This window comes from Odocoileus virginianus, chromosome 17 (genome assembly GCF_023699985.2).
Source record: "Odocoileus virginianus isolate 20LAN1187 ecotype Illinois chromosome 17, Ovbor_1.2, whole genome shotgun sequence".
Classification (NCBI taxonomy): domain Eukaryota; kingdom Metazoa; phylum Chordata; class Mammalia; order Artiodactyla; family Cervidae; genus Odocoileus; species Odocoileus virginianus.
In genome coordinates this window covers 16,359,786-16,376,122 of record NC_069690.1, presented here as the reverse complement: position 1 = coordinate 16,376,122, position 16,337 = coordinate 16,359,786, and the positions used below count along the sequence as shown (strand labels likewise).

The window sequence follows — 16,337 nt, the reverse complement described above, 5'->3', positions numbered from 1 at the left end:
CAAGCAGACCCCCTCAATCACAGAGCAGCTCCCCACTAGCTAGCTATTTTATAGACATGGTAGTGTGTATATGTCAATGCTACTCTGTCAATTCATTCCACTTCCTCCTTCCCCCGATGGGTCCACAAGTCTGTTCTCTGCGTCTGTGTCTCAGAAAAGCATCTTTTAATGGACACAAATATGCACACAGTATAGGTCACAAAAAGCCAGGTCTCTCAGAAAATACAGATGGGAACAGAAAATAACCACTTTTACACTGTCTTCTAGTAAATCCCTTCACTGCCGCTGAATTATGATCACATTTATAGGTAGGGCTGGCAGCTCCAATATTTTATTGATGTGACACGAAGGTGGCTGCAATCCAAGTCTTAAACTTCAGGCCAGTTTTCAGGCTAAAAATGATATATTCCTTATTTGGCTCTGTGGAGATCTTTTTATAAACATGTATGGTGGTCTCGGCTCTGATTTTCTTCGTTTCATTTGGGTGCTTTCGATTTTTTTAAAATAACTTTTTATTGGAGTATAGTTGACTTACAGTGTTACGTTGGGATTGACATATACACACTACTATCTATAAGACAGATCACTAATAAGGACCTACTGTGTACAGCACAGGCAACTCTATCAAGTACTCTGTAATGATCTATAAGGGAAAGAAATCTAAAGAGGGGCAGATATGTGTGTATATATATAACTGATTCACTTTGCTGTATACCGGAAACTAACCCAACACTCAATGCTTTTGATTTTAAAGTAATTGGAATTTGAAATGCTGCTTGTTTTCTGAAAACTTCTCTCTTGTCAGATTTTTTTTTTTTAATTGGGGGTTGAGAATAGAAAAAGCTTAACATGGATCTTTTCTGCTAATTGTGTTTACTGCTCTCATCATTTTGCCCACTTTTCTTTCCCTGGGATAAAATTGAGAAAATTGAGTTGGTTCCCCAAACATCTAGTAAATTTCTGTACATAGAGGCTTTAAATAATAGTAGAAAACTGCCAGAATGGACAAGAGCAAAGAGGATAAACAGTGAGGTGAAGATTGACTAGTCTGTGAATGAAGGCAGAGAAATATTCCTGACCCTCAACATTGCCAGAAAGCTGTGCCAACTGCCATCAAATGTGGCTATAAAATAATGCATGATCTGTGGTTCATGGACCCAGTTTTACTATGTTCTAGTCCTATTCCATAATTTTCCAAAGATAACATGTCAATAAAAATGACCACATAAATGTATATTGCTTTTCCTTAACTCTACCATTCCAATCTTTAGCAGAGTTTTCTCAGTTTTCAGTGCCCATGGTGCCCGAATGCCTTTCTAATACCACAGGAATATTAATAGAATTCCCAGAAAGTAGAGTGTGTGCACTTTGAAAATCCTGATGCATGTCGAAGACAGAAAATCACTGTCTTTGGGCCCATGCAGTTTCTATCCCCAGTTCCACCTTGCTCACTTTTGGCCTTGTCTAGACACTACGTTATGAATGAAGGGTGGGGTGAATGTTGGAAATGAAGGAAATAAGATGTTTATTATTAGTATTTATTTATTTGGCTGTGCCAGCTCTTTAGTTGCAGCATGTGGGATCTAGTTCCCTGACCAGGGAACACACTGGGCCTCCTGCATTGGGAGCGGGGATTCTTAGCCACTGGACCACCAGGACGTCCCTATTATTATCATTATATCATCGAACAGAAGGATTGACGTGTAATGAAGCAAAACAGACAAGTTCAATAGTTTTCTTTTTTCTTTTTTTATGAGCAATTTTCTGATTTATAAAAAGATGCAGGAAATTTTAAAATGACACAAAATTTAATTTTAAAGACAACACTGAAAAGTGAGTGTATTTAACTATACTCAGCTCACTAGAGAGCAAGTGGGTGAGTGCAATAGTAATTCACGCTATAGCATGTTTAGTGAACTGGCAAAAGAGAAAATGGGTCAAAGGAAGATGGAGAAATTTTCTCTTTTCATTAGAACCGAGGGGCTCCGTAATCATCTGGCATCCGCTCAATGTTGTACCTATGGTTAGAAATGTACATGATGGGAACTCCAGGGATCTTCCGGATTCTTCCTTTAAGGTCGCGGTCAACTGTGGCCACAATGTAACACTTGTGCTGAGTTACTCTTTGCACTAAGCAGTCATCTGCATAGGTTCCTTTGTGTGTACATGGTAATCGCTCAAACCTTGGATCCTTGGCAATCCTTAAAGCCACTCTATACTTCTGCCCCAATTTCTCAATTTCAGCCATTACACAGTCAGTTATACAAGGGATACACTTGGCATACAGGCAGTCCATCATTGACTGCACTAAGTCCAGTTTGGCTTCAACGGAAAAGTTGATAAAGTTGGTATCGACCAGGATGTGGTAAGGTGGGCCCAGCTGTGTGTTATATTGGAAGAATAAGCAGGAAGGGTGTTGGGGGACTTCTCTTTCCTTGAGTGCACTGGGATCTTTCTTTTCTTTATTTTTTGGTTTTAATCTACCCTTTTCTTTAAGCCTCTGATCTCTGAGACTAAGCATTCGCTTCATGGTCGCATACTTCCGTGTTTTCTTTTGCTTTCCCATGTTCACGCCACGCTCTTGTTACTTCCGGAATCAGACAAGTTCAATAGTTTTCAAAGAGAAAGACCTTTCAGGCTGGTAAGCCAACATAATTTTCAAATATTTAAAAGAGTCTTTTCCTTAAAGGGGAAGCTTATTTATCCAGAAAGCCAGTATGTGTAACAGGGAAGGCAGAACTTAGCTGGCTAATGAGAGGGTGGTAAAGAGTGGCCTGTGCGCCTGGCATGCCACCTGCTTGCTTCTGTCCCCTGCCCTTTACACACACATGTGCAAGCATACACGCATGCATACTCTCCAGAACTACAGATCCAAGGACTACTCTTTATTTTTTTTTTAAGTTTTTTTTTTTTCATTTACTTTTATTAGTTGGAGGCTAATTTCTTTACAATATTGTAGTGGTTTTTGTCATACATTGACATGAATCAGCCATGGATTTACATGTGTTCCCCATCCTGATCCCCCCCCCACCTCCCTCTCCACCCGATCCCTCTGGGTCTTCCCAGTGCACCAGGCCCGAGCACTTGTCTCATGCATTCAACCTGGGCTGGTGATCTGTTTCACCCTAGATAATATACATGTTTCAATGCTGTTCTCTTGAAACATCCCACCCTCGCCTTCTCCCACAGAGTCCAAAAGTCTGTTCTATACATCTGTGTCTCTTTTTCTGTTTTGCATATAGGGTTATCGTTACCATCTTTCTAATCCATATATATGTGTTAGTATACTGTAATGGTCTTTATCTTTCTGGCTTACTTCACTCTGTATAGTGGGCTCCAGTTTCATACACCTCATTAGAACTGATTCAAATGAATTCTTTTTAATGGCTGAGTAATATTCCATGGTGTATATGTATCACAGCTTCCTTATCCATTCATCTGCTGATGGGCATCTGGGTTGCTTCCATGTCCTGGCTATTATAAACAGTGCTGCGATGAACATTGGGGTGCACGTGTCTCTTTCAGATCTGGTTTCCTTGGTGTGTATGCCCAGAAGTGGGATTGCTGGGTCATATGGCAGTTCTATCTCCAGTTTTTTAAGAAATCTCCACACTGTTCTCCATAGCGGCTGTACTAGCTTGCATTCCCACCAAGGACTACTCTTTAAATAGATGTAAAGAAAGGATTAAAATTTACGGAGGTCATTTAGCCATGGAAGTATCAAAAAGTATCCAGAGGCAAAGGCAGCCCATTTAAATACTAACAGGATAGTTTTAATCAAAAGGATTTCAGGACTTTCCATCCCACTAGCAAGACCTTTCCTACTAGGGCAATCTATACAGTAAGTTGCAACTTTTTATGTTTTTATACCTTTGGCAAGACCTTCCCTGCTGTGAAATGTCTTTAATTACTAGACTTATCTAAGTTCCTTTGTTCTGATTCCAGGCTTACCAAGCAACTAAGCATCCTCTGGATGATATTTTTCACTGACAATTAGTAAACTAGAGTCCTGTTTAATTTCCCAGGCAGGTTTCCAATAGGGAAGAAGAGCCTGATAAACCAGGGCAAGTGTTTCATACCACGAGACCGTTACGACTGTCTGATTGTCTGCGGGAAGTCAGTCCACTCACTGCTGTCTCTGCATTAGTCCTGTGAGCCAGGGTGACCAGAATCCACCACCAGAAGGTGGAGCTGCTCTCAGGGAGCTGAACCTCTGGGCTTCCAGGGCGGCGCAAGTGGTAACCAACCTGCCTGCCGTGCAGGAGACAGAGTTCAGTCCCTGGGTCCTGAAGATCCTCTGGAGAAGGGCACAAAAACCCACTCCAGTATTCTTGCCTGGGAAATCCCATGGACAGAGCAGCCTGGTGGGCTGCAGCCCACAGGGTCGCAAAGAGTCGGACACGACTAATGTGACTTAGCACGCGCACACACAATGAATGCCACCCTGTGCGGCCTCCTGGTACACATCCTGACTGCCTCCCCGGGGCAGCATGCCCTGACTTTGCCACTGGATGACTGAGGCTGTTTTTCCAATTTGACTTTTTGACATTTTTTATACAGACCAATGCCAGACTCTTTGGTTTCTCCCTCAGAATGAGTGCATCTTACCTGATAAACCAATCACTGAAGCTCCTTTCTGAAAGTCTCCCCTCCCCAAATTGGTTCTTACATGGGTTCCCTCTCAGACCCCCACGTCTCTGTGACTTTCTAGTGTTGATGGCTCTATCTCTGCTCCTGGAGGCTTCATCCACACCAATGAACCACTTTATAGCAAAACCTCTTGGAAAAAATGGTTGAAACTCACCATCTCTTCATTCTGATTTTCTGTATTCTCTTGACCCACTTCCATCAGCCATCTGTCTTCATGACACTGCTGAAGTCAGCGTTGTCAGGGTTCCACTGACCTTCATGTCAGTAAATCCAGTGGTGAATCTTGTCCTCACATTACTCTGCTCTCGATAGTGTTTGACACAGTTTATCATTTTTACTTGGCCTCGCCACCCCGACACCAGATTCCTGGCTTCCTTCCTAACTCACAGGCATGCTCTCAGCTTCCTTTGCTAGTTCCTCCTTCCCTGCTTGACTTAAAGTGAAGTCTCAGGGATTCATCCTCCAATTTCTTCTCTCTTTTTATTTTTTGTCAATGCTCACCCTAGAGAATCTCAGCTAGGACAATGGCTTTAAGTATTATCAACAGACTGATGACCATGAATTTATTTCTCTGTTCCCACCTTTACTCTGAGTTTCAGATGCACGCATACAATTGCCTATTTGGATGGATGTCCAGGACACACCTCCCACAAAACATATTTGAAGCAGAACTCTTTATTTCCCCCCAAAATGAGCACCTCCTCTGTCTACCCCACAACCAAGCATCCCGTCCCCATCGTCTTTGACTTCTGTTTTTTTCCCATCACACATTCTATCCATCAGTAAATCCTGTTGGTTCTACTTTCAAAATATCACCCACTTGGACCATTTTCCATTTCTGTCACCACCATCCATGTCTCAGCCTGGATCACTAAAGCAGCCTCCTATCTGGTCTCCCCATGTTTACTCCTGCCCTTCGCAATCTGGGTTTTACACAGCGGTTCCAGTGATTTCTTTAGAACAGACATCATATCATCCATCCCAGTGGCTTCCCATTGTACCTGCTCATGGACTCTTCATGAGCTGGGCCTGTGGACCCCTCTGCAGTCATTCCTGATCGTTCTCCCCTCCCCTCACGGATTTTAGCCACACTGACCTTCCTGCTGTCAACACACCCAGGCTTGATTCTACCTCAGCATCTTGGTGAACTAGTCTTTCTCTCTGTTTGAATGCTGTCCCCGCATACTCACGGTTTGCACCCGCACTTCACTCTGGGCTCAGTTCAAATGATCCTTCTTAAAAGAAGGAGCCTTTTCCTACCACACTACCTGTAACACCTCCATGGCCCTTCTTGGTCTATACCCTCAACCTCTCACCTAACTTTGTTTTTCTTCATAGCACTTGACACTAGCTGAAAGCTCCATCTTTTATCATTAACTGTCATCTCCACTAGAATAAAAGACCTCAGGAGGGCAGGGACTTTGTCCAGGCTTTTTCAACAGCTGAACCCCAAGAGCATAGGGGAATGTGTGCCTCAGAGGTGCTCCATACATCTTTGATGACCTACTGGCCAGTGGGCTGAGCTGACTTGATACACGAGCGACGACACTTCAACCAAAAGAAGCAGTTGGCTAGGAAGCTTCTCTTCTTCATGGGCCTTCTTTCCAAAGTATTTGTACTGGGTGTGAACTTGCCATCCTTTGCTTGGTTTTATTTCTCCATGACTCTCTCACATTTTCTTGGGTTGTGAGAAGATTCTATCCACTCTGACGTGAGAGCCACTCTGTTATTAGGGTGGTCCCTTGGCTGGAGGCAAAGACTACAGTGGGAATCAGAGTGTGTAAAGCTTTCGGCTGGCCCAGAGCTTACCTGACACCCTCCCATCGCACTGCCCTGGCCTGGGGACTGCTGCGTACACTGTCAGGGACAAGAAGGACGGCAACAGTAAAGAGAGAAACTGAGGAAACCCAAGGGAAACCGAGGAACACTGTATTGTAACAGGGTCCCTGCCCTAAGTTTACAGATTTTATCATCATAAAGTAACAGATGATTGCACTCACTAAGTATGATCACACAGAAGTATAAAAATTGCCAGAAAACTCTTAAAATTGTCACACAGAAATAATCATGTGCATACATATTATGTAATAAATGTGTCAGCAAGCTAAATATAAAGACGATTAATAAAATTTTAATCCTACCTGTTATACATGAGGCGCTTGAAATCTTGAAATAAAGTGTCTTTGTTTTTGTCAATAAAACCAACGACAGAATACCTAGTTGAGAAAAAAGAAACATGGAAAACACATTATTCACCAAGCAAGAGCCATTTTTAAGCTTTTCTAGAAGTCTATTAGCCTTTCTACTGTTACATAAGACCATCGATTGTGTATAAAGCTTGCCCACCCAGTTCTGAGTTAAAGAAGATCAAATTTACCTACTCTGTAGACAGGGTGATGTTTCTGTCCCTGAAAAGGAGGGCAAACATCAGTGCCATTACTACGACTAAGATCATCACTCCACTGGTTTGTGGCTTACCTCGAGATGCTGACTCTTAAAAAGACAGCTGTGTGTGCCATCCCATATTCCTAAGATAAAAGCAAAACAGCAACGTACAGGATCTAAGAGTCTCATCCGTGGGGAGGTGAGATGACTTGCCTAAGGCTCGCTCACTGTGTTCAGGGTGGGAGAAAAGATCCAAGAAGAACTGCAAAGGATGGTAAGATTGGGGTAAGCAGAAGAGAAAGAGGAAGGCAGATTACACAGGGCAACATTAAACGAAGGCGTAGAAGCAGGCACATGCGTGGAATTGTTGGGAGGAAATGAGAAGGTCAGTATTCGTGGTGTGGAGGGTGGGATGTGAGTAAGGTCTCAAAGCTAAACTTGTAGCTGGCGGCCAAGGGAGGGACAGAAGCTGCCTGCTGCAGTCACCGGCATGGATCTAGAGGGAGTAAATTGTGGGGAGGGGAAAACAGTACGGGGTGATTCTGTGTCATCAAGACAGGCTAAGAGGTTAGGGAAATAGTAACTCTAGAGGTGGCTGCTCCCTATAGCTCTCCTATCTTGCCGGACTGTATTTTCTTCCTGGACAATCACATCACTGCAGACTAGCGGTCCCCAACCTTTTCGGCACCAGGGACTGGTTTTGTGGAAGACAATTTTTTCCATGGACTGGGGTGGGGGTAGGGGATGGTTTCGGGATGATTCAACTGAATTACATGCATTCTGCACTCTATTTCTATTATTATTACATCAGCTCCACTTCAGATCATCAGGCATTAAACCCCAGAGGCTGGGGACCCTTGCTGTAGACAATTCTCAGATCTCCAACTCTGATGCCTCACCAGTCTTACATTGTTCCAGCCGCTCATGTTTCATTCTGCAAGAAAGTTCTGTGCTGCCCATGGGCACAGTTTTAGGCCACCAGGTTCAAAATCATTTCCCTGCCTCCTCCAACCCTGGTCTTCTTCCTACTACCTTCAAGTCACTTTTGACTGAACCCTTAAAGTCACCTGACTCTCAATATATCATCAGACCCATACAATTCAAAGTCCTTATTTGGACCTTTTAGACTCATTGTGATTTGATCTCAATCTACTTTTCTAGGTGTTTCTACTTCTCTATGCCACCAAAAGGATACACTCCAGTCAAATGGGCTAAGGTGCTACTTCCTGAATCTTTCTAGCATCTTTCCCACTTTTTCCTAGAAAAATAATTCCTAGCACCTAACAATCAGCATCTGCCTATCTGGGTTTATCAATCACAGTTAAAAGTATTTGCTTATTCTGAAAACACATGTTATTATTCATATGGAAATTATTTTCAACCACATTTTATTGTATTATCATATATATTCAAATGTGTGCATGTATATGTGTGTGTATATACATCTACATCTACATTGGGCTTCCCTGCTCAGCTGGTAAAGAATCCGCCTTCTATGCAGGAGACCCCAGTTTGATTCCTGGGTCGGGAAGATCCTGTGGAGGAAGGATAGGCTACCCACTCCAGTATTCTTGGGTTTCCCTGGTGGCTCAGATGGAAAAGAATCCGCTGGCAACACAGAAAACCTGGATTTGATCCCTGGGTTGGGAAGATGCCCTGGAGGAGGCCATGGGCAACCCACTCCAGTATTCTTGCCTGGAGAATCCCATGGACAGAGGAACCTGGTGGGCTACAGTACACACACACACACACGCATGTGTGTGTTAATACTGTGTGTTAATACACACACAAACCCACACATGTATGTATGCATTTTACATGGAAAGCTCTTTATGAGCAGGGACCATACTTTATAAAGTATTGGGCACACAGAAGACACCCAGTAAAAATCTAGAAAAGGGTTGAAAGGCTTAAGGAGAGAGAGAAGGGGAATCAGAAACATCAAATATTCCTCTATGGGGCTGGCTAACTCTCTGGTCTGGGAGTCTGAACACCTAGGTATTGTCTCAGCTATTCGGTAAACTTGCTGTCTGATGCTGGGAAAGAATGCTACACACTCTGCATAAATGTCTCCATCTGTGAAACAGCGGCTGCCCCGCGTGGCCTCTAAGGCCTCTGTCCAGCTCTGCAGTTACGCTGATGCAAGCCGTAAAAGAGCACCCAGTGAGTGTGGCCTGGGTGGTCAGAGGCGGGAATCTGTATATCACCGGATCTTCCCTCTTCAGCATTCTGGGATCTGGAAACAGCACCAGAAAAAGTGGAAAATGGTGCCACCCCAGCGCGAACGGCTAGTTTGACAGATGGGGGTGATAATTTTGAGCCGTATTATTTTATGATTCTAGAGTTGTAATTTAAATCAGGAACAGCTATTAAAGTTTCTTCAAATGCCTCTTTGGCATTTATAGAGATGATCATTTCCATTTTTGTTGTTTAATCTCTGCCTGTAATGGGTTATGTGAATAGAATTCCCAGCATCAAAAATAAGGAGAAAGGAAAAGAGGGGACTTGAGACAAAAACCAGACAATAAGCAGGGTGGGTGGACAAAGCATGCTAAGTGTAGCAGACTGAAAAACACCTCCCATGAAAGACGTGCTGTGCTCTGCTTAGCCACTCAGTTGTGTCCCACTGTTTACGACCCCATGGACTGTAGCCCGCCAGGGTCCTCTGTCCACGGGGATTCTCCAGGCAAGAATTCTGGAGTGGGCTGCCATGCCCTCCTCCAGGGGAATCTTCCCAACCCAGGGATCGAACCCAGGTCTCCTGCCTTGCAGACAGATTCTTTACCGTCTGAGCCATCAGAGAAGCCTTGTCAAATTCCCTGGAAACTATGAATATTACCTTGTATGGTAAAAGATGTGATTACACTGAGGATCCTGGGAGAAGAAATTCATCTCGTGTTATTCAGGGGGGCCTTAAAGGCATTCACAAGTGTAGTTTTAAAACAGCAACAGAGGGAGATTAAATACAGACACCCCAAAGAGGAGGTGGCAGTGTGACCATGGAGGCAGAGACTGGAGTGATAACAGTCACAAGCCAAGGAAAGCAGGCAGCCACCAGATGACGAAGAAAGCAAGAAACAATATTCCTCTAAAGCATCCGGAGTGTGGCCCTGCCAGCACCTAAATTTCGAACTTGTGGCCCCAGAACAGGGCATCCCTGAAGGCTGAGATGGTAAAGAATCTGCCTACAATGCAGGAGACCTGGGTTCGATCCCTGGGTCAGGAAGAACCATGAAAGAATACATTTCTGTTGTTTTAAGCCACCAATTTGTGGTCATTTTTTATAGAAATCCTAGGAAATGAAAAGACTAAGGAAGTTATATGTTTTTAGTTTTATTTTCTTACCAATTTCTATTTTTATCACACTGAAGCCAGAAAATGTAGCTTGTGAGAATTTTACTTTTTTGAATAATATGTGAAAAATCATATGGGAAAACTGGTTTTTTGCTCATATAGTTACCCAACTACCAGTAGTTCTTTATGTATAGGTGATGACTCTCACTTCTGGGCCTGCATGCCTGCTGTCTCTCTGCTTGGAATGCCCTCTCATCTCCTCCTCTTCCTAATTCTGTCTTCTGACTAAGCCTCTTTTACTTTCTAGGCTCATCTGGAATATCACTTCCTTCCAGGCTTGACTACACTCCTCACTCCGGGTTAATTATTCCTCCTCAGTTTTCCCACAAGGCTTCCCTGGTGGCTCAGTGGTGAAGAACCCAGCTGCCAATGCAGGAGATGTGGGTTCAATCCCTGGGTCAGGAAGATCTCCTGGAGAAGGAAATGACAACCCACTCCTGTATTCTTGCCTGGGAAATCCCACGGACAGAGGAGGCTGGTGGGCTACAGTCCATGGGGTGGCAAAGAATTGGACATAACTCAGCAACTACACATCAACAAATAACAGTGTCCCCATAATGCCTTGTATGTCTCCAGTTTATCCCTTTCTGCTCTTCATTATCATGACTCATCATGTATCTGCCTGTGTCCTCCACTAAGCTGTTAGCTTCTTCAGGGCATAGGCCATGTTTCTCATCTTTCTATCCCAAATCCTAACATACTTCCATGGTTTATTTAACCATCAGTTGATGTTGACCGAATGTCAACTATGCCAGAAACTGTGTATGGCCACACATGATGTGTCTTTAACAAATGTTTGAAAAGCAAGGAATGAATGAAGCTATGCCAATGTTGTAAGTGAAGAAATTAAAATATATTGGCATCAGAAATGGCTGGAAAATGCAAACCAATAGGAAAACAATTTCTATTTCCCTTGATTGTATCTTCTGCAGTGAGGCTGCATGCAAACCACCATGTCAGGCACCAGAGTGAGATACTTACACCACGTCCCCTGCATAATGTCGAATTCGAAAATCTCGATCAAACTCCAGGATCTTGTCTGAGGCGCAGAGCTAAGGAATCAAGAAGGAAGGAGATGATCTTGAAAACAGACATTTTCACTTTCCTAAAGATATATTCCAACTTAATAGGAGAGGATAATCATGTCACAAATCATGATATCATTATGAATGAAGTCCCAGTGTGTAGGGCTTTAATTTGGCAAATGTGGTAAAGATTGAGAACTTTTCCCCCCGAAGTGCACAGAGCCAGACTGCATTTCCTGGCCACCTTGGTGACTGGGAATAGCTGGGTGACCAAGCTCTGGACAATGGAAGGTGAGTGTGAGGGGATAAGGTTCTTCAAGGTCAAAGCTGGTAAGAAGTGGGTGATTTTCCTCTGTACTTTCTCCTCACCTCCCACTAGTTGGATGCAGAGAAGGATAGTCCTGAGGGCATGGAAGAGCCTGAAGATGGGAGAAGCCTGGGACCCTGGGAGAGAAAGAGACTTCTGCTGTCTACGACACTTAAATCTCGGCTGTTAACACAGCCCAGCCAACCTGGACTGGTAGAGCCTCTCTCTCCTCCATGTCCCACTTAAAGAAGACCATTTTGAGGACGTGCCATCTTCTAAGCATGGTATCTCATTCAATGCTCAAAACTGATATTTAAACTAAGGATTATGGATTCTCTTTTACATACATGAAAACTAAGCCTCAAGCGGGTTAGGTAACTGGTCCAAGGTCCTGCAGCTGATAAATGATAGTTCTGGGAGGAATTCTTGGGACCAAATGCCATGTCTGTACTCTGCTATGTGTATATCAGCCTGGCTCATCCGTCTTCTGCTAAGCTGGGACTCCAGGTCTACCACTGCACAGAAGATCAACCTTCTGCAGCTGTTTCTCACTGAAGAGGACCTCTCTGAGAAGGCAGTTTTTATATAGCCCTGGATCTCTATAAGTTTCTGCAATTTCCTTATTACAGAAGAACCTAGATTCTTTGACCACCCTGTAAAGGATCACTTGATACCCTTTAGGTTCAAAAGCGCATGTTTAAGAATCCATAACTATTGGGACTTCCCTGACGGTCCACTGGTTAAAACTTCACTTTCCAATGCAGGAGATGTAGGTTTGATCTCTGGTTGGGGAGCTAAGATTCCACAGTGCCTCACAGCCAAAAAAACAAAACATAAAACAGAAGCAATATAAAGACTTTAAAAATGGTCAACATTAAAAACATTAAAAAAAAAAATCCATACGCACTGAGTATGGTTATGTACAAACATCACTTGGCTTGTCATGTTAGATAACAAACAGCCCCAACCAGGATGGTGGGTTCTCTGTGGATGTAGACTGTTAAGGGAATAATTAGTCTATTAATTCAACAAATTAATAATTACAGGAAGTTAGAGTCAGACTTCTGAGGTTGCAGTCTTGTCTCTACCATCTATATGCTCTCTTTCCTTCAGTAATCACTTATTGCAGAGTTGTTCTAGAGGTTAAGCCAACTATGGAGAACAAAACATCTAACATTCAGAGGGGTCTCTGAAGTATTTAATTCCCCTCTCCTTCCCTCTCTTATCAACCACATTTACAAAACCCTTCTACTTATAAAACTCCCAAAGGAAAAGGACTCAAGAGACATCTATACTAATTGAATATTCTTACATTTCCATACTGCAAAGTCTTAACTGATCTAAACATAGAACTTTTAGATTTTTCTTTACTTTTTTAAAAATAATAAAACCTATTTATCATTCAACTTTACATGTTTACAGTACTTTTAACAGTAATTTTATAGTTTATTGGATCATCTGTCTGCCTCTGCATGATAACTTTAATGCATGACAAACAATTTAGCCCCTAAATAAACACAAGCCAGAAACCTCTTCTTTAACCTGCCAATAAAAGTAATTAATCATTAGTAACCAATAATGAATGAAAATACCTGCTGTGACATACAGGATAATAGCATTTATTTAATGGAAAGGCTCACAGTGATGAAAATATCCTGACAGCTTGGTTATTTCATTTCTTTCCTTCATTAGGCAAAACTCCCAGAAAAGAACACACAAAAAATTTCCATCTCAAGATTTGTCTGAGAGATGCTGCTGCTGAGGGAGAAAGAAGCCACCTGGCCTGAGAGTTGGGAGAACCTGGGCTCCCACATTAAAGGGAAGAAAAGAACATTTCCATCTTCACGGATAAATTACTATTTAGCCAATCAAGTCAGCAGTTACTGCTTAAAAGTACTGCATGAACAGCTTTGACTTGAAATATCTGGCTGACACATTCAGGTACATAAATGGCCAAGGTGAAACATAACATAATGAAGTGATTTCTCATGTGAGAATCATAGTTGTTTATCTAATCATACAGAGAGTTGCCTGTTTTATAATTCAGAATTCAATATTTCCTAAAATTTATTTGGTATGATCGTGACCAATCCAATTCGATTTGATACACAAGGATTGTCTACCATCTGGTAGACATAATATGAGGCGAATCTCCAAAATCTGAATTATGATTATAAAGGACATTTTTACCCAACCCCTCAGAGATGGGACATTTGCCCCTGTCACTGTGCCATTTTTGAAAGCATCACTCTAAATTATTCATGTGGCTTCTAACTTTGCTTACTGTTCTGTCCCCAGCCTTCATGATTGTATCTGGAAAATGAGAGGCACTTATTCAGTATTTGTGTTATAAACAGGAAATGACTGGAGGAATAACTCTAGCTGGAACCCTAATGTCAAAGATCAGACTATAGGGACTTTCCTGGTGGTCCAGAGGTTAAGACTCCATGCTTCCAATGCAGGGGGTGCAGGTTCAATACCTGGTCGGGAAACTAGATTCCACATGCCATGCAGTGTGACCGAATGTAAAAATTAGAACAAAGATAAGATCATAGTATCTGAAAGCCAACTTAGAGCAGAGGCTGCAGGTTAGTCTTCAATAATAGACCAAGGAGAATGTTTTAGAAATAAACTGACCTAAAATAAATATCAGCCAGTAATCTATTTCTTGATGATTTGTGCTTTCTCTAGTTAACTGTGGAATCTTACTGTTCTGATTACATAATGTCAAAAGGGACAAAGTTAGAATATAGATTTATTCATACTAAAAAATGGCAGTGCGTCACAGATTTACATGGAATTATGGAGGAGCAGAAACGTTTGCCCCCTTCTTCACGGAAGTGAAGAAGAACAAGGCCTGTTTTTCCTTCAGCTTATGGTTACTAGACAAGCCTGTATTTATAGGGAACACCTGGGGATGATGGTGTGTCTCTCCTAGGACAAATATCATGGCAAACATGCTATACGCAAGGCACAGCACAAAGGTCTGATCACCACAACTGCCACCAGTTATCATAGAAACATGATCGGTTTGTAACATTTTTAGAATGTGAAAAATAGGGAGTTAAAAAGGACACCCATTTATTTAAGGAATGAGTTTCCTTGTAACATGAGAATTTCAGCTAGAATTTCTCGTTTTCAAGAAAGTCACATAGTCTGAAGAACTAGAGCAGAGCACACATACTATATTTTTATAACTGAGGATTACAGTAAAAAGTCAAGGACAAAAGCTATTTTCAGTGCCATAATTATCGGATGCAGGAGCAAAATTCTAGCACATGAACAAGGTCTCTGTACCTATTGGTTATAAATGACATCATGCTTTCTAAAGAATTGTGTTCGTTTTTCCTTTCTAGCAAATTGAGTAGTCTAGAGAGCCCTCTCCTGGACATTATGATTTTTATCAATCACATCATCCCATAAAGAAGGCTGAGCACCAAAGAATTAAAGCTTTTGAACTGTGGTGCTGAAGAAGACTCTTGAGAGTCCCCTGGACAACACGGAGATGAAATCAGTCAATCCTAAAGGAAATCAACCCTGAATATTCATTGAAAGAACTGATGCTGAAGCTCCAATACTTTGGCCACCTGATGCGAAGGGCTGACTCACTAGAAAAGACCCTGATGCTGGGAAAGATTGAAAGCAGGAGAAGGGGATGACAGAAGATGAAATGGTTGGATGGCATCAGTGACTCAATGGACATGAGTTTGAGCAAGCTCTGGGAGATGGTGAAGGACAGGGAAGCCTGGCATGCTGCAGTCCATTGGGTCGTAAAGAGTTGGACTTGACTGAACAATAACAACATCATCATCCCAATAAACCAGAGAGGTAGAACTTATCCACAGCAATAAATCATTTCAGGGATGTTTGGCCTTTCATACTCATGTGGACATTCTTGTACCCCAACATAAAAATTCATTTGATTCTGTCGAACAATAAGGAAAATCGTACGGATCACAAGGAGAGGACGTTCTCACTATACACGGTACCTTGCGGCTGGAAAAATGACCGTGTTTGCCCAGTTTGCTGTTGAGTGCTTCTAGGAACATCTCATCGGTGACTCTGCCGACGTTCATGCAGGCATCATCGAGGATGGCAATGATCCCCTTGTGCTGCTGCTCCACCAGGTCCACGATGATCTGATTGTTGAAGTAATCGATCTGGAGGACACAGCACAGAGCCAGTTACTGACGGAACGGTGACCAGCTGCAACACCAGTGCCTCCACATGTACCAGGAGTTCAAGTCACTTTGATGTCAGATATGTAAATCACATTTCATGAGGCTTCCCTGGTGGCTCAGATGGTCAAGAATCTGACTGCAATGCAGGAGACCTGGGTTCAGTCCCTGGGTTGGGAAGATCCCCTGGAGAAGGGAATGGCAACCCACTCCAGTGTTCCTGCCTGGAGAATCCCCTGGACAGAGGAGCCTGGCGGGCTACAGTCCATGGGGTCACAAAGAGTGGGACATGACTGAGCGACTAACACTTTCGATGCTAAAATGAGTACACGTTCTAACAAAGGTTTTTTAACAGATGTATTTATTGACTTTGTATCATAAGACATTTTGTCTTGGGAGTTCCCTAGTGGTTTAGTAGTTAGGATTTGGCACTTCTCA

General features: G+C 42.7%; 1 protein-coding gene and 1 pseudogene across 1 annotated transcript in view; both read right to left on the bottom strand.

Annotated features, from left to right (window-relative positions):
- Positions 1 to 16,337, bottom strand: part of MYO1D (myosin ID) — a 358,148-nt gene that overhangs the window by 212,829 nt on the left and 128,982 nt on the right. Inside the window, exons 12-14 of the mRNA XM_070478704.1 lie at positions 15,711 to 15,881; positions 11,371 to 11,441; positions 6,792 to 6,866 (exon numbers count right to left, since the gene is read on the bottom strand). Of these exons, the coding sequence (XP_070334805.1) occupies positions 6,792 to 6,866; positions 11,371 to 11,441; positions 15,711 to 15,881 (317 nt within the window). The remainder of the gene's footprint in view (positions 1 to 6,791; positions 6,867 to 11,370; positions 11,442 to 15,710; positions 15,882 to 16,337) is intronic.
- LOC139039014 (rRNA-processing protein FCF1 homolog pseudogene) lies at positions 510 to 2,981 on the bottom strand (annotated as a pseudogene).